This window comes from Drosophila eugracilis, unplaced genomic scaffold (assembly GCF_018153835.1).
Source record: "Drosophila eugracilis isolate 14026-0451.02 unplaced genomic scaffold, ASM1815383v1 contig_2088, whole genome shotgun sequence".
Classification (NCBI taxonomy): Eukaryota; Metazoa; Arthropoda; class Insecta; order Diptera; family Drosophilidae; genus Drosophila; species Drosophila eugracilis.
The window spans coordinates 1,810,411-1,832,039 of NW_024572964.1; the positions used below are offsets into that span (position 1 = coordinate 1,810,411).

Sequence of the window (21,629 nt, forward strand, 5' to 3'; positions counted from 1 at the left end):
ATACTACCCCCTTATGACATCGCATCAAAAAACACAAAGATTTATCTTAAAAATTACAATTTGGACTTTAATGACTACGTAAACAGTGTGATGTGTTTCTTAGATTATGACCATTGGTTCACCCCAAACTCTCACTGAGCCACCCGATGCAGGAGCATGAAGACAGCGGTGACCCCTAGACCCAAACTGACTACAGAAGCACCGGCGTTCTTCCTGTCCGCAATACTGCCGTGCGGGATCTCGTTCTCGGAGTCATCGGGCTGCGGCTCTGGAACAGCCAGCTCTTCCACGGCCAGCATGGTGGCCTCATTGATAGTGCGCAGAAGGGGATAGTTCTGGCTGGATCTCTTCGGCGCTGTAGTTACTTTCTTGAAATCCTCGTAGGTATCGTCGTCTAAATTGCAGATTCCCAGGAAATCGTCCGTATCCACGGACCACACCATCACTCCCGCCAACCGCTTGGACATGGCGAACAGCACCTTGTTAGCAATGGAACGAGAGCTATCATAGGTCACCACATTGATTTCCTGGGTGAAGATGTTCCTATCGGACTTGGCCAGCACCTGACTGGTTTTAGGATCCCACTTCTGCGTCCATCCGGATGTTTGATTGCTCAGCGTTCGACAGATCTCATTGTAGCCCAGGAACCCATCCTCCCGCGTATACGGACCCTTGAAGCCAACTCCATCGCTGACGTCGTTTAGGTTGCCCTCGGCCACAGTCTTAAAGGTGCGTCCGTAGAAGGGCAGCCCCATTACCAGCTTTTCGGGCGGTGCTCCCAACTTTAGTAGGTATTCTATGGAGAATTTCTGCAAAAGAAAACCCATTAAAGATGGCCGTTCGAACACTCTCTATTGCATAAGATCAACCATTAAAGGTAAGAAAGATATTAGGGTTCTAGGAACTCATATTTTTACAAGGAACTTTCATGGCAGGTGCACACTCACCACACTGAGGGGATCATCAGCGGGCGCCGCGAGCGGTGCGTTATAGCCCACTCTTTGGTCCCAGCTGCCGTGGTAGTCGTAGCACATGATGTGTAGGTAGTCCAGGTAGCGCGAAATCTGACGCACGTCGTAGGCTTCGTCAATGACTTTCTTAGCCGCTCCGATGGCGGATGTCAGCAGTAATCCGTGCTCATCAAATTCCTCCCGCAGCTCTTTGGTCAGCAGGACGAAGTTCTCGCGATCGGCTGGCTTTCCCTTCCGCTGCGTGGGATACTCCCAGTCCAGATCGAGGCCATCAAAATTGTACTTGCGTATGAAACTGGACACCTGCTTGACGAATCGTCCGCGCAGCAGATCGTTGGCCACCAGCGTGGAGTAGTTGGCCGATCCCTCGTTCCAACCGCCGATGGCCAGGCTGACCTTTAGATGCGGATGACTGCGCTTCAGGCCGGTCAGCTTCTCATAGCCACCCTTGCCGTATTCCTCCTTGAGATCCTGCCAGGGATCTACACGGAAAGGACAGTTCACGATATTAAATAATGTTGACTGCTAAATGAATACGAAATCTCCAAAAACGTATATACTATTTCTCTGCGTGTAACCCAAATGAAAGCCTTTAATTTGCATACGGCCATAAATCGAACCGGAAACTTACCCAACGACTTAATGGCTGCCTGGGTGATGTCCAGACCCGCGAAGGCATAAACCACATGGGTGCACAGGTTGGGATCGAAGTTATCGATGGCATAGGCACCCTGCTCCGGTCGGTAAACAGCCCAGGTGGAAATGTAGCAAACAACCACCTTATCGTGCAAAGGACCTGGCAATAAAAAGTAAAGGACAAACAGTTGGCCACCCCTTTGCGGTTAAGCTGTGCATAAGACTGACCTGTCCTGGCGGTCACTGAAGCCCATAAGCTGCATGAAATAGTTCCTAGGAGGAGGAGCAGCCACAGCTGCGGTGCTTCCCCCCAAACTCTGCCCTTCAACGTCATCTGTGGCTTGGTTTTCCTGGGGAAGACGAAGCGGAATTTAGTAAAATGCTTTGCGTGGTTGGCCAGCAACTATGTTGTGACAATTTCTTCATAATTCCAATTCAGCTCAATTGGCTGCTTAATTGAACGGGAAAAGTGAAAGGCACAAGAACAAAGTCATGTAAAGGCATACAAAAGCCAAAGTCTGAGTATGCAACTTCCAGGGTTTTTTCTTTTTGAGATTGGATTTTCTATTAGATTTAAAAACATTTATTAATTGCTTATATTGCCAGAGCTTGACTTTGGTCAATGAAAATAGGTACTTAAGAACATAACAGAATAATGGATCACAGACCTAGTTCAATCAAGCAATCATTTTGAGAAAACCTTTATGGCACAAATAAAATTTTTATAATAATTAATGATCTGTATTTAAGAAACAATTTTTCAAAGTGTTTTCAAAATATGTAAAGAACTGCACAACGGATCGTGAGTCACAACACATGTACAGTGGCTCCAAGCTTATTTCGTGCAAGAAAAAATCGAATTTTTAATTTGATACTGCTACTAAACCAGCAGAGATATCAAAAAAATTTAAACGCAGTAATGTTAAGAATGTCGCATATTATTAAAATAATAACAAAAGTTTTTACTAATTTAAAAAACAAAAGAATTTTTCATACAAAAACTAAAAAATAGGGCAACTCCGACGCACAAGCTTATTTCGTGCAAGCACTTTAACGGTTAATAACTCTAAACTAGGACTTTTTAATCCATTTTTTTTTCTTAATACTAGTAAAAATATATTAACAAAAGCATATTTATAAGTTTTCGAGGCTGGGGGCACCCAAAAATTACGGATTAACGAGGATTTTCAAACTATGGCGCCACGAATAATAGTCAATAGTTTGTTGAGCAAAGCGAATTAGTCCTTAAACATTTTTAGGATGGGAAAACCCAGGAAATGGTTACCTCAAGCTCTAGTACAAACCCATACATAACCCAAACGCTTTTTTGCGAAAATCGGGTGGCAGATAAGGGCCGTGAAGCTCCGAACACAATTTTTAATGACCAGGAGGAGAGGCGTTTTGTCCGAAAAGTGAAGGAAAACCCCAAGGTATCGGATCCTAAAATAGTTGCGGAGATTGAGAACGAAATTGGCAAAATATATTGCCCAGGTACAGTTCGGAGCACTTAGCATAACCACCACTTTAATGGTCGAGTTTGTAGAAATAAGACCTTCGTTAGTGCCAAAAATAAGTTGGCACGCGTCAAATTCGCCAAGGAACTTGAAACTCGTCCGATTTTGGTCTGGAACGACGTTATATTTGTGGACATATCCAAATGTAATATATTTGGGTCCCATGGGAGGAAATATGTTTTGCGGCGTCCCAATACAGAGCTACATTCAAAAAATAAAAAAGCAGCGGCTAAGCAAGGCGGTGGTCATGCTATAGTTTGGGCATGTATGACTCTGTCCGGCGTCGGAAATTTGGTTTTTATTGACGGAATCATGGATGCCAATAAATATTTAACTATTTTGAAAGAAAATTTGGTGCATACCTTGGGGTTTTCCTTCACTTTTCGGACAAAACGCCTCTCCTCCTGGTCATTAAAAATTGTGTTCGGAGCTTCACGGCCCTTATCTGCCACCCGATTTTCGCAAAAAAGCGTTTGGGTTATGTATGGGTTTGTACTAGAGCTTGAGGTAACCATTTCCTGGGTTTTCCCATCCTAAAAATGTTTAAGGACTAATTCGCTTTGCTCAACAAACTATTGACTATTATTCGTGGCGCCATAGTTTGAAAATCCTCGTTAATCCGTAATTTTTGGGTGCCCCCAGCCTCGAAAACTTATAAATATGCTTTTGTTAATATATTTTTACTAGTATTAAGAAAAAAAAATGGATTAAAAAGTCCTAGTTTAGAGTTATTAACCGTTAAAGTGCTTGCACGAAATAAGCTTGTGCGTCGGAGTTGCCCTATTTTTTAGTTTTTGTATGAAAAATTCTTTTGTTTTTTAAATTAGTAAAAACTTTTGTTATTATTTTAATAATATGCGACATTCTTAACATTACTGCGTTTAAATTTTTTTGATATCTCTGCTGGTTTAGTAGCAGTATCAAATTAAAAATTCGATTTTTTCTTGCACGAAATAAGCTTGGAGCCACTGTATTTTAAAATGTAAATCAAGACGAATGTAATCAAGGAATCCGCTTTGTTCTTTTTAGTACAGATCATTCCACTAATATGGATGTTGAAGTCGAGTGCCATTTTAAGTGGGTAGTCGAACCTGAATCTCAACTTTCGCCGGTGCGCCCTTAAATAAGCAACTGGTCAGCGGATCTTTAGTGCATCGAGCAGAACCATGATTCATACAATCCCAGCGGGTTTTCGCGGCTCCAGACTGTGTTTACCTTCCAAAGGGGTAAACAAGTTGGCCTTGGTATCTCAACTCTGATAACGAGCGGCATGAATAGGCACTTAAAAGTTGGTAATTTTGTGAGAGTTGGAAAAATAGGAAGTGCGCACCGAGAAATGGGTGGAAAACAAAGCAAAGAGTGGTTTCACTTTCCGCCTTTTTTTCCACCAAACGTATGCATATTAATTTGTTTCTTTTTTTATTAGTTTTTGTTGCTCTGGCCCCGGGCAAACCGGAATTTGGCGTTCATCACGAGTTAAGACCCGTCTCGAAAAAAACACAGGTACGAAATCGAAATCGAGAGGAAAAAACCAGGCTATGATGTCGAGAACAAACATCTGATGGAGCCGGAGCTGCGCTCCTAGATGGATTGGTGGGTACGCTCGTACTTTGTAGGTTGCGCATGCGCGGCAGAGGAAGTGGTGGGTCAATTAACAAACACATACGAACTCAAAACGGAGGAGAAACCCTCAGGTGACATAAAAACAAGTATATTCACTCTTTTCTTTAGTAAGTACAACACAAAGGTGTGTGTGACTCCGTTAACGTGCTTAGCGAATCGGGCTTATACGGTTTGGTATTCTACGCGATATGCACTATGTTTTATTACCCGAACTGATGTTGTTGGTTATCCGCTTTAACGACCACTCCAAACTTTGCACCGCCTTCGAAGCCAGCTCGCTTATAACTGAACTCGCCTCTCTTTCTTCTGTCGTGGCCACAGCGAAAATTGATACATATTTATTCGGCTCCGGTTCTTTAGAGCCACTCAAGCCGAACCCGATCCACCCGCCAAGCCACATGGGACTCTCCCCGTGCCGTCCAAGAGCCAAAATGCCAAGACATCGTGCGGGCAAAAGTCGCGCTCAGCATAAAATTATCACCAAAGAGTTAAAACTCTTCGAAGAGAAAGCTTTGGAAGAGAAAATACTTTTAAAGAGATCTGACGATTTTATGGACATTTGATGTAAAGTTTAAAAGAAATTAAAAAAGTCTTCCTGGCGGTCAAGGAAAATCATTAAAAATATCTTGGCAGATATTACAAAACTTTTAAAAAAGTAATTAAGCTTAAGTTAAATCCGATAAAACGTTCTCAATTAATCTAATAAGTCATGTGCTAAATTTTTATTTGAATGATAGGTGTCAAAAATGAAATTTAAACGAAAATATACAAACAGTTAGTAACCTCCTCGCATTAAAGTAAACGAACTCCAGAAAATCAAACATATTTTATACTCAAATCTTATACTTTGAATAGTACCAGCAAGCCGCGCCAAAAAATATCGGTCTATCGGCTAATCGTTTTTTACTGCGCGAAGCCAGTTCCACCACTGAATTCGGACGTAAACAACTGCGTACACGGGGAAATAAGAAAAGTTCAGTGGGTTGGCACGCAAAGAAGGCAACATAGAGAATTAGGAACGACCTCATCAACGATGGACGTAGAGGAGGATCCCGTGCCCAGCGGAGCGGCTTCCGCTTGTAAACGCCAGAAGCGGAACACTGATTCCCTGGACGACGGGCAACTTGAAGACGCGGCGCAGGTTGGGTAAGCTTGGTGTCTATGGTTAAGTAAGTTCTGCGGCTTGGATAACTAATTGATTTTTTTCGGTGGACCGCAGCGAGGAGAAGACTGACATTAAAATCCAGCCTGTAATCGACTGCACCACAGTCACAACCAACAACAATAATAATGACATGTTGGGTAAGGAATATTCGCTGCAAGGGGAAACAGAGCAGCCGGAAAAAGAGATAGAGAAGTCTGAGGAGGATCCGACTAAGAATATGAGTTCGGAGAAGGAGAAACAGGTGGAGGAGCAGTCCGTTGAAGAACAGCCGGGGACCTCCAAACTCGAGTGTCATTTATCACCACAAGCCGCCAGTGCCGTGCTGGCTTCCAATAAGCCAAAGTTCTCCAATACCGTCGACAGTGACGATGACCCGCCTATGTCTCCGCCACCAGGTGACGTTCCCTCTGCAGTAACTTCGCCCAGGTTCAACCAGCGAAACATCCCAGCCACACGCTCTTATCGTCGCCTCAACGTAGAGCTGATTGGCACGATGGTTGATTCGGAATCCAACGATTCCGATGTGGTCGATGTAAGGGAGGACACCGAAGCTGCGGAAGTGGATAGTGATGACCCTGTGGCCGCAACAGTGGATCAGCCTACAGACGAGTCCGGAGAAGACAGTTCTTCCAACGATGAAATAGTTAACTATTCACTTTCTAGTGATTCTTCATCTACTGAGGTAAGGACAAATATTTGTAATATGCCAGCTAAGTTGAATTAATTTGGGACATGTAATACGTACCGATAGAAACATTTCAATACAATTTTTTAGTAGATACTTTACGTTCACTAGCAGTTCTCGCGATTTCTTATAATGGCAATCCAATTTATGGGCATTTAAAGTATTCTGATTTTAATGTTACTTTGTCATAAGTAGACTATTAGTATAAAAATGTTTTCTAAAGTCATTCCAGGGCGAAGTAGAGGCTGACGAGCATTTCAATTCCGACGACCGTGAGAAAATTACTTGCGCTGTAAATGAAGTGTTGTGCAAGTGCAAACCCAAGTACAAGTGGAACTGCGACCAAGAGCTGTTGCATCGGGAGCACAACATAATCAATCGGATTGGTTGGCGTGGCGGCCACACTTCAGCCCAAAGTTTTGGTCAAGGATTTTACGCTTCCCGTCAAGTAGTGGAGCAGATGACCCGGCTTAGTTCATTGAACCAACACGAAGGTTGCGTCAACTGTCTTAACTTTAACCGGGCGGGTGACATGATTTGCTCCGGTTCTGATGATCTCCACATCGTCGTCTGGGATTGGGCAAACGAAAAGCCGCTGCATCGTTTTCGCTCTGGTCACAGTATGAACATCTTCCAGACCAAGTTTATTGACAGCGCAGGCTGCTTAGACATAGTGTCTAGCAGCCGTGATGGCCAGGTACGCCGGTCCGTCATACCCCCCTCCGGAAGCATCAACAAGCCAGTGCGCCTATACACTCATAGTGATTCCGTGCATAAGATAGTCGTGGTGCCCCACAGTCGACACGAGGTGATGAGCGCCGGCGAAGATGCGGCGGTAAAACATTTTGATTTGCGAATAAGCAGCGCGGCCACTACACTGCTGCGCTGCGTCTACCAAGATGAAAAAGAGCGAAGCCGAGTTCGTCTATTCAGCATCGCCCATCATCCGTATGCGCCGGAATTTTGCATCAGCGGAGCCGACGACAAATTGCGGGTCTATGATAAGCGCAAGCTAACGAAACCCCTCTTGGAGATGACCCCGAGCAATATAAAGGATGTGAGCATGCGTCATGCCTTGGCCAGGCAGTCTAATCTCTGTTTTCTTCTCGTGTCCAGACCAAAATCACGCAAATAACCTGCGCCGTCTACAACTACAGCGGCAGCGAGATTCTGGCCTCGTACAACGATGCCGGCATTTATCTATTCGACAGTCGCAACAACAAGGACGGCGACTACTTGCACTCTTACGAGGGCCACATGTAAGTTCATTTAGCAAACCCCCATATGACGCTACTTACTATGTTACTTCTTTCAGCAATAGCCGCACCATCAAGGGAGTCAACTTTTTCGGTCCCCGATCCGAGTATATTATCAGCGGTAGCGACTGCGGAAATATATTCTTTTGGGATAAAAACACTGAGGCGATAATAAACCTAATGAAGGGCGACCACGCTGGCGTTGTTAACTGCCTTGAGCCACATCCGTGGATGCCAGTGCTGGCCACCTCTGGCCTGGACAACGATGTAAAGATCTGGACGCCAAATGGCCCTACTAAGGTACTTGCTATATCTAAGCTATTTCAAATATTTATAAGACAATAAATAAGTGTGCTTTACCGGTTTTTTTTATTTCCGTAGATCGTACCCGACGAGGACTTATTAAAACACACGCTGCATCGCAATTTTAAGCGCAACATTGCGGAAAGTGCTGACTTCGACCATTATAACTTCCAGTACTTTATCCGAGGGTTCCTGGGCGACTCCGGGCTCCGAAGCGGCCGATTGCCGCGCATTAATTGGCCGCGCGAACAGCATAGCTCTAGCTCAAGCGAAGACTCCAGTCCCTCCAATCCGACTCCCCAGCGGCGTAGCAGTAACAGTTCCGACGACATCAATGGCGAGGGAGCAGCCGCCGCTGCTGCGCTAGACACGCTGCACTGCCGTACGCAGTGAGCCTGCAGCTGTGGATGAGCTTCGAAAGCCATCCTCAGCCATCGTTTAATGTTAAAAAGCGTTTCTGAAGCTGTGAATTTGTAACCGTAACACATAAGTGGGCATGATCTATTTTTAAACTGGAGTTAATAAATGCTCAATGAGAAGATCTTACTGTTTTTTTTAATGAAAAATGAAGTGGATAATACTTAATAAAGGCGTATTTTTAAAAGATACATTTTAGAAAAATTGACATTAAATATATTTATTGAATATAATACTGAGAAAGTCATTGATTTTTGAAACATTTCACTTAACCAAAAGTGTATTTCAAACATAAACTTTTTGATTCGTTTTTGTTACATATTTACCAATAAGTTAATAAAGTAAAGCAATTACAAATAAAGTGGTATATGGTTGAAATACATATGTATATATAACAATAGGATGGATCGCAGGAAGGATTAGTCATTGGTCTGACAGATGAGGGCAACGCTCCGCTTGACCCAATGCGAGGCCTTGACATGGGTATTCAGCAGTAGCGGTACCACGTAGTTTGTGGAGTGGCCCGTCGTGGACAGCGTGCCCCTGCGCTCTCCAGTCTTGTAAAGTGGACAGCGATAGCGTGAACCCTCGACAACATCGACGATGCCTATAGGCCGGAAGTAGATCACGGGCATGGCATAGATGAGCACTTTGGGGAATTGCTCTACCAGAGTGTTCTCGCGCCACTCCCAGCGGGCACCCTCCAGGAACAGACCGTTGCAGTACACTCCGTCGTCGGGGGGCGACGCCTTTGTCTCGACCTTTAGAACGTCGTAGTCAAAAGTAAGGGTGTCAATAGGGATCTTGTATTTCCGTGCGAAATTTTGCATGGCGCCCGTTAGGAAGGCCTGTGTGAAAAAGAACCCGGAAAGCCAAAAGGTGGCCGGTTTGCCATGGTGATGCCAGTCGTGCAGCCAGTTAAGACGCTTGTACAGATCCTGGACGTAGGAGCCGAGTGGCTTTAGGCACGGGTAAGACTTGGACATCCACTTGGTCGGAATGCGGTTAAACTTCATAGCTGTCATCACGTTCTCCAGGTCAGGCGTCATAACTAAAATGCCCTTAATTCCCATGGCCAGGTCTCGACACGAGCCACGGATCTCTTTCTGCAATTTCAGAAAGCGCTCCATCTCCTGCACCACCACTGTGTTCATGGACTCGTTGTAGTCCACTGGGTACTTCTCTGCTGCTCCTTCGATGTCCATGTCAGGCGGCATCTCGCGTTCGATCTGCTTGATTGTTTCCAAGATTACCTGCTCTACGCTAGCTCCGCCACCGGTGGATCCTGCAGCCTCGCTGCCCAGTAACTGGATCATTGAGTCGAGCAAAGTCTTGGTCGTCTGCAGGTCACGAGTTATGCCCGAGTTGGCATGCAGACCGTAGACCTCGGGCGGAGCCAGCGAGGGTAGGTTTTCGTCTAGATACCGCAAGATCTCGCGATGCTCTGTTTTGCGAGGTAGGATGTAACGATCGTCGCTAGCAAACCTATAGCGGTTATCTGTCACAGCCTGGGCATTGCAAAAGTCCGCCAGAATCGTCACGATCAGCCGTCGATCCCAGTTGTCCGTAACCCTACCGCCGTAATTACACTCACTTGTCAAATACGAAATGGCATCGTAGGGAACATGTTCATACTGGTTCAACAGCATCTGAAGGAAGCGGGGATAAATAAATATGCTATTGGATACATTCCTTATAGTCCCCACTTACGCTAAGTTGCAGAACAGAAATCTGCAAATCGGACTCGTTGAATCCGTAGGGAATATTCCATCCCAATGGGCCGTACTTCCGGCGCTCCTGGACAACAGCGTGAAAGAAGCAAATTCCGTACAGCAGTCGGGTGAAGGCGCGGTCCTGTTTGGCACAGCCCGTGTAGAACTCGTAGTCGTTTATGGGCTCTGAATTATAAGAACGCATTAGGTTCTCCTTAAGCCCGGTAGGTGGTTCATTGGTCATTTTGACCCCATTCTGGAGGATGGTGACTGGGAACTGGGGCGTGGGATAAGCAGTTAGCCAGATTCGGAAATTGGCTGAAATGGAATGGTTCGGATTAATATCATTTTAGATTCGGAAATACGTTAGAGGATACTCTACTCACGTGTGGTGTTGAAGGTATCCATGTTCTCCCACAAGAATTCTAGGTACGGCATCCAGGAAGCTGCCAAATGACAATTCTGCAGACACACCCAGTAGCCCATCTCCTGGGCGTTTTTGATAAGCGCAGTTGCGATTGGACCCTGGCCCTGACCCAGTGAAATGCTCTGGAAGGTCTCCTCTTGACCCATCTTCTCGGCGAACGCCAGCAGCGAGCCAAGAGGATCCGCTCCGGGCGACAAGATAAATACCAGAGGCGTGAGGGCCGTTGAGTCCGCATACGACTTGGAAATGTCAAACTCCGGTGGGGTCACATACTGGTCACCAATGCATTCGGCAATGAATATGCGCACTGCCAGAAAAACGGAGTCGGGACGCAAGGCCTTCAACACAATAATCTTCTCGAAGGCGGTGGTTTTATCGTGCCAAGGTGGCGGCAGAAGTTGCTTTTCCGGCGAAAAGTGGTCGTAGATCGCCTGCCAGGCTTCTAAATGACTCTTGAAGTGGTCAACTATGCCCCGCAGCTCTTTAAGCTCCTCAAGTCGAAGAAAATTAAGCCACACAGTCTCTGTTATCCAGCTGGGATCCGGGTTCGGAGGTATGTTCGTGGACTCTTTGGCATTTGTGACTAGGTGCGCGAGATGGCGCATCTCCACTTGACCCGTGCCCAGCAGGATGCGGGCAGTAAGAATGAAGGAGTAGAGCAGCTTGTCCTTTTCGAAAATGGAGCGGCACACATTGTTGTACAAATTCTTTGTGAAGCCATCTACCAGGAACTTGATTCGACGGGGCAGATCCTTGGACTTGTTGGCCGTCTCAATAGAATACATGTACAGATTGATGTACCAATTAAGTGAGAACTGGTACATGGGATCGATATTGGGCAGATCGGTGATGGAATAGTACAATATGGAAGAGTGCACTGCTACGGGCTTGTAGTTAAGGCGGAAGGCCTCGATCTTCGCCACAGTCTCCTTGGCCGCCTCCTGCTTTTCCACGATGTCCTTGGAAAGTCCTTTGGAATCCGCCAAGATCTGGATCGCTGCCTCATTTTCCAAGATGTCGCCACCAGCGCTAAGCGTCTTTAAGATCATGTTCTCCGCATCCCGGAGAGCTCCCTTATTGGCCGCTGCCTCCGTCGTGAGCGTGATGCGCAGTTCCTGCAGGTCAGGCCGTTCCTTAGCCACTACAATGCTGAGTAGCTGATCCATCAAGGCATTCTGGGTAAGGGCAAAGTTGATGACGGTCACCTTGTTAAAGGTCTCCGGCAAAAAATGCGGATTACGCAGATTGCACGTCATGTACAGGCGGAAGTTTGGATTAGCCGGCACTACTGATTCGCCTAAGCTGATGAACTTTATTCCGCCCTGCACGAAGGTCTGGCGCATCAAGATAGGATCAAGAGGCACTTCCAGCTCCTCCTGGACGTTCTCTATTATCACCGGTGTTCCGTACTCGAGCGCCTCTGCTATTACCTTCATGTAGTTGCTCTGATTGAACTTCACGCAGTTCAGGCGGTTCTTCCGCTCCATGTTTTTTAGCCAATTGTTGGCCTGCGCCTGGGGATCAATGAACAAGCTGTACCGGCTGGAATTCGCCGATATAATGGCATTCTCGCTAGAAAACTCATCATTGGGTAGTCCGTCCAGTTGCCAATTCTGAATAGTGACCTCCAGGCCCAGCACATCGGTGATAGAGTAATGGGTTGAACAAGGAATTTTTAGGTCCGTGACCTTTTTGAACCAATCCTTAACGCATTCCGAGCGGTACTGCAGATTCACGGCTGAAAGATACGCGATGATCCCGCAGGAGATGAGCACATCGCCAGGAAGATGGTCGTACAACTCCTGTAGATCCTCTGCCGCCTTGTTCCAGCGTGATTTTTCACCACCCAGTCCGCCGATCAGTGCCTCCGCCCGAAGCAGCTTGTTACGGCAGCTCTCGGCATGATCCTCCGTCTTTTGCATCTCCGCGTTAGCTTTGTCCAGTTCGATATTCAGCTGTGCCACCTTTTCTTCCAAGGCCAGAGCCAAGGCTCGTTTCTGGGCAAGGAACTCCATGGTGTCGGCATACTCCTTCTCCGCACCGGCCAGTTTGGCCTTTTTAGGCGCTACCACCTTAGCGACCTCGTCGTACATGTCCATTGCTATGATCCATTGGCACAGACCCTTGGCCGCACTCGAGGCCTTGGCCACCACTTTAGGATCAAAGTCCTTGTTGGGAATAAACTCTTTACGGATACGTTTAATGATATCTGGTGGAATATTATCCTTATCAAACTCCTTAAGAGCCGGCAGGAAGTTCATCTCTCCTAGAAGCCGCTTACTTGGTCCCCAGTAGTCTTGAACCATTTTTCCAGAGGCTGGATCCGGAATGCGCTCCGGCGGAATGCCTTTGATCACACACACTGCGGCCATCACCAGCTTTATAACGGGAGGCGGATTCTTCATAGACTTAACCAGTGTAATGTCCGCCGGCTTTAGAGTATTCAAAGCAGCTAAGGCATCCTCAAGAACAGGAATGGCCTTGGCCAAATCCCGTTCACAATCCTGCTTTAGGACCTGAGCTGCCTCGGCCTGCACGGATGCCACCTCCTCGTCTCGCTTCACTTGCTCGGCGGCGGCGCTTGCTGCTAAAGTTTCCTTGTTTATCTCCAACATCATCTTGCGGGATGCTTCCGCCAGGGCGACTAACTTGGGCTGCAGGGCATTCAGATCCCGCTGCATAATCGAAATGGCGGCCGCTGCCTGAGCCAGTGTGTCTAGGCCACCAATGTAGCGCATCTTGGCTAACATTGTTTCACTTTGCTTGCGGTAAATTAGAGTCTGGAAGGACCGAATGAGCTCGATGAAGGACGCGTTTGTCTGGTAGATGTGGCGTCCAGTCATTTGGCAGAAGGAGCGTGTGGACCGCGCAGCCGTCGTGTGGAAATACTGGCAGGTGTCCATGATAGCCACCTTAATGTCCTCGTTTGGAACATTAACGTCCACCAATGACATTTTGGCAATCATCTGTAGAGCCTCTTCCGGCCAACTGTCGTACCAATCGATAGTGCAACAGTTAACCAGTGAAGGATACAGGCGCACTCTTGTTCTGAGGGCGTCTCCAATGGGCGAAAAACTTAGGATCATGTGCAGCTTCTGCTTGCAACGATCCACAAAGAATGAAAAGACTTGCAGCGCCGAGACGTCAATGTTGCGATTGCCTCCTTGAGCAGCTAGTCGCACCATCTCAAGGACTTCCTGTTTCTCATCGATCGGAAAGATGTTTGGAACCTCTCCCTGGTTTAACAAGCAGTCAATGTCCTGCAAGAAGAGTTCCATCTTGATCTGGTTCTCGGTGATCAGGAAGGTTGTGTGCTTGTTCATTCCGCCCGCCTCCTTTAAAATTGCCTTAATGTCGTCATGCCAGTCATTTGCCCCGTAGTTCTTCGTGATCTCTGGCTGAAAAAACGACGTTTGCACCATATTGGTGGCAAGCTTGGTCAAGGACTGGCGTCCAGAACCGCCCAGTCCGATCATTAGAGCACTGGCTCCTTGAATGGAGATGATGCGGCAAATTCGATTTAAATGCTGAAGAGCAAAGGTGAACAGAGTAATGTCCATCTTGTTCCTGCGGGTAGAGTTGTAGTCTTCGAGGCTACTCGTGGCCAGGTTCAGGAAAACCTCCATGCTGGGCACCTCCTCGTATCTCCTCTCATCCGGAACGTTGTCCTCGTCGAAGTAAACGCCGAACAAGATGTTACCAGCAGCCTCCATGGTGAAAACCTGCTCGTCTTTTTCCTGAAATTCAACACTTCTGGTTATTCATGTTCAGAAATACCTGATTTGATCGCATTTACCTGTACGCAGTATTTCTCAAAGATGGTCTCCACTTTGTCCTTGAAATTAGCCTTGAGGCACTCGTTCAGCTTCTCGAACATCCACTTGCGATCTATATCGTCCACCAAGCGATCGTAAAAAACTCGCATGGCCTCGTGGTACCATACGCGGACGAAGATCTTTTTGTCCGTCACCGACTCCTTTCGCACCAGGGTGCACCCCGTCACAACACGGGAGATGTCTCGCAGGTTGAATATGTAGTGTGATTTGGCAGGCGTGGCCCTGATCTCCGACTGGACGCTCTTGTAAATGCTCTGTGTAGCACTAACTATCTGGTTGGTTACGACGAACACATCTTGTCCGTGGCCAGCACGGCGGAAGCCATTCAACGCAACGTTCAGGAATATGCGGTACATACTGTCATCACTGAAGGTGTTTATGGAATACACGTTGAAGTGGTTCAAGAAGCGGGCATAGACATCCTGACGACTGCCGCCAGGAAGACCACATGCAGCCATGATTAGAACGTTGTGGATATAGACTTTCGAGCTATCCTTTAAATCATAGACATGGCCGTAATCGAAGAACTGGCGTAGTAGCTCCAGGGGTGGTTGTGCGCCGTAAACCTCCTTCACCGGCATGTTCATGTCATCCACAAAAAGTACACTCTGCATACCCTTCGGCGGACCGTAGATGCCTCGCTTCCACTTCTGCAGCTTGGATATGAGCAGCTCCTGGCACTGGTTGGCCGAGATCATGACCGTAAAGGTGATGAATCCCGTTTCGAAGACCTCCTTGTCCAGCTTGTTCATCAGATAGTTTTGTATGTATACCGTCTTCCCAGTGCCAGTCGGTCCTACCAACAACATTCTTTTCTTGTGTTCCACATGCATCTTCAGCAGGTGAATGTAGCGGGCCGTATCCACAGTAGGCACTATCACTCCAGTCTTAGTTTCCTCTACATCCATGCGCTTGGCAAGATCCGGCCAGTACCGCCAGTTTCCACGTTGCTTGTACATGAACACGTAGTCTACCAGCAGACCCTCGGTGGGCGGAGTAATTTCCATCTTGCCCAAAGGTTCCGGAGGCGGAGGATCACTGTCCCATAGCTGCAATAAAGTATTTAATATATTTAATTAGTTTGGATTCGCTTTATAAGTATACATACATTTTTCAGAAAGGCATCAAACTTCTCCCGAGAAGCGGTGTCCAACACCCCACCCACTCCCCAAACCAGAGCAAAGAGCATGGCGGCTTGGAAGTAGGTCTGAATGTACTTCTGGTAGTCCTCCGGATTCTCCTCGATCGCCTCCGCGATCTGCATATCGAAAAGGTCGAAGGCTGTTAGCATACAGTTGAACTCCCCGGGCTTGATGAACTGGCTGCAGAATCTCCGAATGAAAGTCTGGCACTGGAATTGTAGGACGTGTCTAAGTGACATGCTAATTTGCCAAAGTAAAGCAACTCACGGGCGTCAGAAGCCACTGAAGCAAAGCCATCACATATGCCACGCCCTCTTCGTCCGCCCATCGCGGATCGGCCTTCTTTAGCCAGGTTTTTGCGAAGGCCCGCCACCCGAGCGTCGATGGTTCCATGTAGATCATGCCACAACGGGAGACTGTGGCTGGCGAGGCTTGAGACAGATCCATCACCTCAAACACCATTGACATCTCATTGCTCATAGTGATCACCTCGCCGCTGGTCAGGCACAGTTTCTTGTTGTCGTCCAGCACCGTATTCATGTTCTCAATCCAAACTGCATCCACCGGCCCGTCAAAGATGACCTAAAGAAGTACATTAATATTAATCGGGGCCTGATTAACAGAATGTTTAAAAGACTCACCCACTTTCTATCCGGGGTGGGCGTCATAGCAAAGTCACGGAAGATCTTGGCCACCAAGCCATCTGTCCATTCGTATGAGATTGGATCAAAGGAGCCGTACAGCTGGTTCATGGTTATAGATTTGGGGTTCATAATACCCATTTGAACATGTTGAAAGTAATTGCTTTTCTGTGGAGCCTTGATCTTTAGGGCGGAGAGCACCTTGGCAAGAACCTGGAGCGTTTTGGACTTTCCCGCCAGCGGTTCACCCACCAGCATAAATCCGTGTCTTACGATAATCATTTCGTACGTTTGAATGACCTTGAGTAGAAAGCTGGGAGCGGGCTCTAAAACCTCCTCCAAACAAACGCGTTTGAATTCCGATTCCACCAGGGAGTAGTCTATGTGGGGCAATTTAATTCCCGGAAAAATATCCGAGATTATGCCCTCAAATAGGGGAACATCGAAGGACAGAAACTTCGGAAGATTCACATCAATTAAACTGCGCAACAACAGAATGTCCTCCACCTCGTCTGGATACTGCTTCTTAATGTTACCGCAGGCAGAGAGCACCGTCTTCACGGCTCGCATGCCGTAATCATAATGATTCTGGCTGGACAACTGCTCCGAACAGAGTCGGTAGGTTGTAACAATCTTTACGGCAAGCTTGCGCGCATCCACGAATCCGTAGGAGTACAGGGAGATTTCTCCGATCATGGCGTAATCCGGCACCATCATGGCCACGGAACGGAAAAGCACTTTTAAGTTATCCGGAAGCTCGGATCTACCGGCATAGCCGGGATTCATAGTGATGCAAACGTAGCAGGCGGGGTTCAGGGTCAACTCTGTACCTTCAAACATGAACTTTGTTGCATTGGCACGAACTGCTTGAATGATCAGCAGAATCTGTTGTGCCACCACGGAGAGCACTTCCAGCTCAATTCGATTGAACTCATCAAAGCACGCCCAGGCACCGCAGGAGGCCAATCCCTTAAAGAATTTGCCCATCGCCTTGTAGTCCAATCCATCAGAACAATTAAACACCTTGCACTGTACGGCCAGAGCCTTGGCCAAATCCTTGGTCGTTTCAGTCTTTCCCGTTCCAGCAGGACCCTCAGGAGCCCCGTTTAAATGTAGCTGATATGCTCCTACCAGGGTGCGATAGCAACGATCGGTCAGAGGGGTGATTACGAGCCGATCCGAATTTCCCAGATACTCGTTGGCAAAAGGTACAGTAGCGTTGATGATTCTTACCCAGGTGTTGTCGTCCTCCCAATAATAACGCATCTGGGCCAGCCACTGGAAGTCAAACTCGCTGCTCACCTTGTTTTTGATAAGATCCTCTGAAACATCTTTGGCATGCACATCGATCACAATTAACGACTTTATGGTAATCCGATTGATGTTACTGATCTTTGGCGAACGTACCAACGTCACAATGTCATTCAGCTCCTTTGACAGATCCTGAAAGAAGTTCATCATAACGGCCATATTGCCTCCGAAGGTGCGACGCAGGCAACCGTGGACACGGGATGCCCAATACACCTGCGAGATGGCCAGCACCGTCATCTGGGGCCACTCTAAAACCCACTCGTTTCGCTTCACTTTCGGGTAGTGGGCGAAGGAGAGCTCGTTTTGGTACCTCACTGCCTTGAGCATCTCGTCTTCGACACCTATCAGCCATTTCTCCACACTTCCTCCGGCCGCCGCTGTAGACACCTGATCTATAAACTCAATTGATTCCTTGTCACTACTGATCATGGCCAGCACATTCTTGGCCGCATCGAACTCCAAGCTATTGATGCCCTCGAAGCACTTGCTCAGATGAGGGAGCACGCGCAGCGGATCCTTTGTCTCGGATAAGATCTCAAGCATCTCGTCATTGGCCAGGAAAAAGAAGCGCGGGAAATACAGGCGCTTTTTCTCTAGGTAATTACTCACGCCAGTGGCTATATCCTCTAGCAGTTCATTTGCCTTCTGCAGAGACTCCAGCAGACCCGAAACTGGCGCAGTTTCCATTACCAATGGCTGGCGGAGAACCAAACCCATGTTTCTGGTGTAGGTCTGCTCCACGATGACAAAGAGGCGACCCTCCTCGGGCATCTGGGCCACAATATCCTTCGATGAGAAAATAGGCAGCAAGTACAAATAGTTGGCTTGCACCTTTCCCCACTGGTCCAGTGTTTCATTCACCCGCATAATCTTTTCGTACCAAGCTCGCACCTCCTCCTCGCAGGGTTTCATGAACGCTGAGCCTCGCATGACAAGGGTCTTGAGAATATGGTCGTCCAGTAGGGCCTGAATATCATCTAAACTACTGAGGATCATTACACCCGTCTCCTTGTAGGGACCGTAGGGAAACACGCGAGTCTCCCATTCCTTAATCATGGCCTGCAGAGCGTTCCAAAGCTGTAACTCCTTATTGGCTCCTATGCTGATGATCTCAAACTGGTCAAGAACTGGGTCCAGGCCAGAGTTCAGGATCTTGCGCAGAGTGGTACCCGCGTCGGGTGTAACGTCCCAACCTGCAATCTCTGACATTTCCTTCCAGTGGCGCTTGCGCAGAGCCGGATTACACATAGTGTTAACTATGAAAACGCCAGTTGTAAAGTCCTTGATCGATTGGATCATTGAGGTGCACAATCGAAGGGGAACGGGGTGCTTGGCTGGATCCGGATCTTCGGTTTGACCCTGCAACGATATACATATTTATGTATGCTATCAAAAAAATTGTTTACCAGATAATTTTACCTTGAATTTGCACACGGGATTATCGATGAGGTCCTGTTTGATCTTGACCCTGTAGTACTTTTGATTTTTTTGGAACTCCTTCAGGTAATCATCTGTAGTTCGTTCCACGAACTGTGGTTCCAGATACTCAAAAGGTCCATCGTTCCATACGCTCAAGTAACGCTGCCATTCAATACAGCATCTGTAGACATTTTATTAGTTATAATTTAGTGATTCCTTAAGGATAAAGAACTTACTTCATAAGCTCAGCAAAAGGGTAAACAAAAGTTTTTATAATCTCCAGTTTGGGGTACTCAGTTATTGCGATCTTAAAGAGCTTCTCCTCCTTATTGATCCAAGCCACGTAGTCGTCAAAAGTCTTCAGCTGGTCAATAAAGTTTTGCAAGATTATGTAACTGTCGCGGAACTTGTCTGGCCGACTCATGTCGTCGATGACGGCCAACTTGGGTAGCAGGTCATCTATGTCCGTGTTTAGCTTCTTAATGACCTCCTGCAGGTGCTCCTCGAAAGTGAACTTAAACTGTTCCTGCTGCGAGGCATTATAGTCGCAGATGTCATTTATGTCCTTAATCCAATTTATAGTCTTAATGGTTAGGTCGAAGTGGTATTTCGACATCTCAGTCAGCTCAACGATATTGGTACCCACTTGCAGGCAGTACTGTATCCGGTCAGTCAACTCGGCGATCTTGTCCTTTTTTACGTGAATCATGTATTCAGCACTCTCCAGAAGCTCCTCAGTGGATTTCGGAATCTCCAGCGCCCGATATTTGATCTTCTCAAACTCATCACAAATTTCCACCTCTGCCTTAATGTGCTCCCGAATGATTATCGTGGTGATCTCGTCGATCAGATTCTCGGCCAGGCTTCGGAGCCCATTTACAGCCGGCTCGTTGTGGATTACGGCCATCACAAAGTATTCGGTTCCGGGCTCGCTTCGCAGCATTTGAATGAATCCGTAATACATGTCGATCCGGGCGAAGTACTCCTCAAACTCATGCGGCTCCGACAGGAACTGGTTGAGGGCATCTCGCTCCTGCCAGGAGTACAGCGCATAGTACTTGTTCCGAAAGTTATCAATGTACTGTATCACCTCTTGATACGTATGAAGGATTATGTTCTGAACCTATGGAGAATATACATATAAAACTAGATGTTTAATAAATAGTTTAAATGTAAAAAAGAAGTGGCAAAATTTCTTTTTTTTAAAATCATTTTACGGGTTATACTTCGAGGTTATACCTACTTTCTCGATCACATCCTTCAGGAAGTTTTCATTCATCTCGATCTTCAGATAATCGTTAACCTTCGCGTACATGGCCATCGAGGTGAGGGTCTGCACCTGCGGCTGCAGTGGCTCCATCCGGTAGCCAACCATAGAGATCTCAGTTGCGATCTCGGCGAAGGTGCGCAGGATGCCCCAAATATTAGGTCGTGTGTCAAGATCACTGGAGAACTCAGCCCACTCCAAAGACAAGCGCAGCATGGGCATCGTGCGCGGATGACCACACATCCGATACATCTCTTCAAAGGTGCGGATCTTCATATTGGTCATCTCGCGGTTCATCAGACCCTCCAATGCGTTCCAGGCCCTCTTCCACGTACTCATCGGCATCACCCGCTTGCGCATTAGCTTACGCAGCACCAGCACCACCTTGGGGTACCAGGTCCACCTTAGAAAAGTATTTACCTTGTCCAATTGGTTCTGGATATACTTCCGGTAAAACTTATATGACAGCGCCTCACGTCCACCTAATCCCAGCTGTTGCTGCATGGCCCCTGTGGCCAATACGTAGTTAAAAATACACGCGAGGTTTGGCAGTTCTCCGACGGATATGTTGAGGATGGCTCTTAGAGGAAGCTGTAGGATCAGAAGCTTTTGGGCTATGCGACGCCGGTTCTCCAGGAAGTTGCTGTAGTTCTGGGTGCGACCCGGCCGCCTGAAGCTGGTGTCTGGATGCGGAAGTTCAAATTGGGATGGATCCTCGTCGGAGAATTCTGGATGCCGCAGGATATTTTTCATGCTGTAGACCTTCATCAGGCGGTTGAACTCCTCGTGAACGTCTTTCATGTAGGCCTGCACCAGTTCAGGGTACTTGTTCTTCAACCGCTCCGAGGCGAAGCTTAGGATCTTAGCCTCCGTGCGACGTAGCATCGGCGGCACCACAATCTTTCTGACCTCGCGCCGCAGGTTGTCCTCGTAATGAGACTGGGGCAGAAGGCGCATGTCTGGCTCTGGCTGCCACTGCTGGCGCGCCACCCGCACTTTGACATCTGCTGCCTTTTGCTTGAGGAACTGATAGTGTCGGCGTTCGTGCACCTCGCTGATGCGGAACTTTAGCAACGGGTTCTTCATGTAGGGCTCATTATCGTACTTAGTGATGTCCGCAGGCGGACGGTGCATCCGCTCCAGCTTCTTGGAGTACATGTTGGAGCCTTCTTTGGTTACGATTTGAACTAGCAAAGACTACCTTTTTCAATTCTCCGATAGGTATTGTTGCTAAGGCGACTTGTTGTGTTTGTTTTGTTTGTTTACGGGGAAGGTTTTCCGGTATTGCAGGTTCGATGACCTTG

General features: G+C 47.3%; 3 protein-coding genes across 3 annotated transcripts; 1 reads left to right on the plus strand and 2 right to left on the minus strand.

Annotated features, from left to right (window-relative positions):
* Nucleotides 1-40: 40 nt before the first annotated feature.
* On the minus strand, nt 41-5,053 carry LOC108113880 (probable chitinase 2). The gene is made up of 5 exons (XM_017224589.2): nt 4,952-5,053; nt 1,836-1,957; nt 1,603-1,767; nt 948-1,453; nt 41-809 (listed from the first exon to the last, which is right to left on the minus strand). Exons 2-5 carry the CDS (start codon nt 1,939-1,941, stop codon nt 132-134), a joined length of 1,455 nt encoding a protein of 484 aa, XP_017080078.1. The 5' UTR covers nt 1,942-1,957; nt 4,952-5,053; the 3' UTR covers nt 41-131.
* A 473-nt stretch (nt 5,054-5,526) lies between these two features.
* LOC108114135 (DDB1- and CUL4-associated factor 8) lies at nt 5,527-8,692 on the plus strand. The gene is made up of 6 exons (XM_017224917.2): nt 5,527-5,890; nt 5,964-6,591; nt 6,818-7,651; nt 7,711-7,853; nt 7,910-8,150; nt 8,232-8,692. The coding sequence occupies exons 1-6, from the start codon at nt 5,778-5,780 to the stop codon at nt 8,544-8,546; spliced, it is 2,274 nt and encodes a 757-aa protein (XP_017080406.1). The 5' UTR covers nt 5,527-5,777; the 3' UTR covers nt 8,547-8,692.
* Nucleotides 8,693-8,865: 173 nt separating this feature from the next.
* Nucleotides 8,866-21,576, minus strand: LOC108113841 (dynein heavy chain 12, axonemal). Its single transcript, XM_017224555.1, has 10 exons — nt 20,302-21,576; nt 19,295-20,181; nt 19,059-19,239; nt 16,329-18,998; nt 15,955-16,269; nt 15,654-15,896; nt 14,506-15,594; nt 10,669-14,446; nt 10,281-10,600; nt 8,866-10,219 (listed from the first exon to the last, which is right to left on the minus strand). The coding sequence occupies exons 1-10, from the start codon at nt 21,481-21,483 to the stop codon at nt 8,990-8,992; spliced, it is 11,895 nt and encodes a 3,964-aa protein (XP_017080044.1). The 5' UTR covers nt 21,484-21,576; the 3' UTR covers nt 8,866-8,989.
* Nucleotides 21,577-21,629: the final 53 nt, after the last annotated feature.

Coding starts and splice junctions, on each gene's coding strand:
- LOC108114135 (XM_017224917.2), top strand. CDS start 5,778: ATGGACGTAGAGGAGGATCCCGTGCCCAGCGGAGCGGCTTCCGCTTGT. Junction 5,891..5,963: donor GAAGACGCGGCGCAGGTTGG/GTAAGCTTGGTG, acceptor GGTGGACCGCAG/CGAGGAGAAGACTGACATTA. Junction 6,592..6,817: donor GTGATTCTTCATCTACTGAG/GTAAGGACAAAT, acceptor TGTTTTCTAAAG/TCATTCCAGGGCGAAGTAGA.
- LOC108113880 (XM_017224589.2), bottom strand. CDS start 1,941: ATGACGTTGAAGGGCAGAGTTTGGGGGGAAGCACCGCAGCTGTGGCTG. Junction 1,768..1,835: donor TTCAGTGACCGCCAGGACAG/GTCAGTCTTATG, acceptor TTTTATTGCCAG/GTCCTTTGCACGATAAGGTG. Junction 1,454..1,602: donor GGCAGCCATTAAGTCGTTGG/GTAAGTTTCCGG, acceptor CTTTCCGTGTAG/ATCCCTGGCAGGATCTCAAG.
- LOC108113841 (XM_017224555.1), bottom strand. CDS start 21,483: ATGTACTCCAAGAAGCTGGAGCGGATGCACCGTCCGCCTGCGGACATC. Junction 15,897..15,954: donor TTCAGTGGCTTCTGACGCCC/GTGAGTTGCTTT, acceptor CTACAATTCCAG/TGCCAGACTTTCATTCGGAG. Junction 10,220..10,280: donor TTTCTGTTCTGCAACTTAGC/GTAAGTGGGGAC, acceptor CGCTTCCTTCAG/ATGCTGTTGAACCAGTATGA.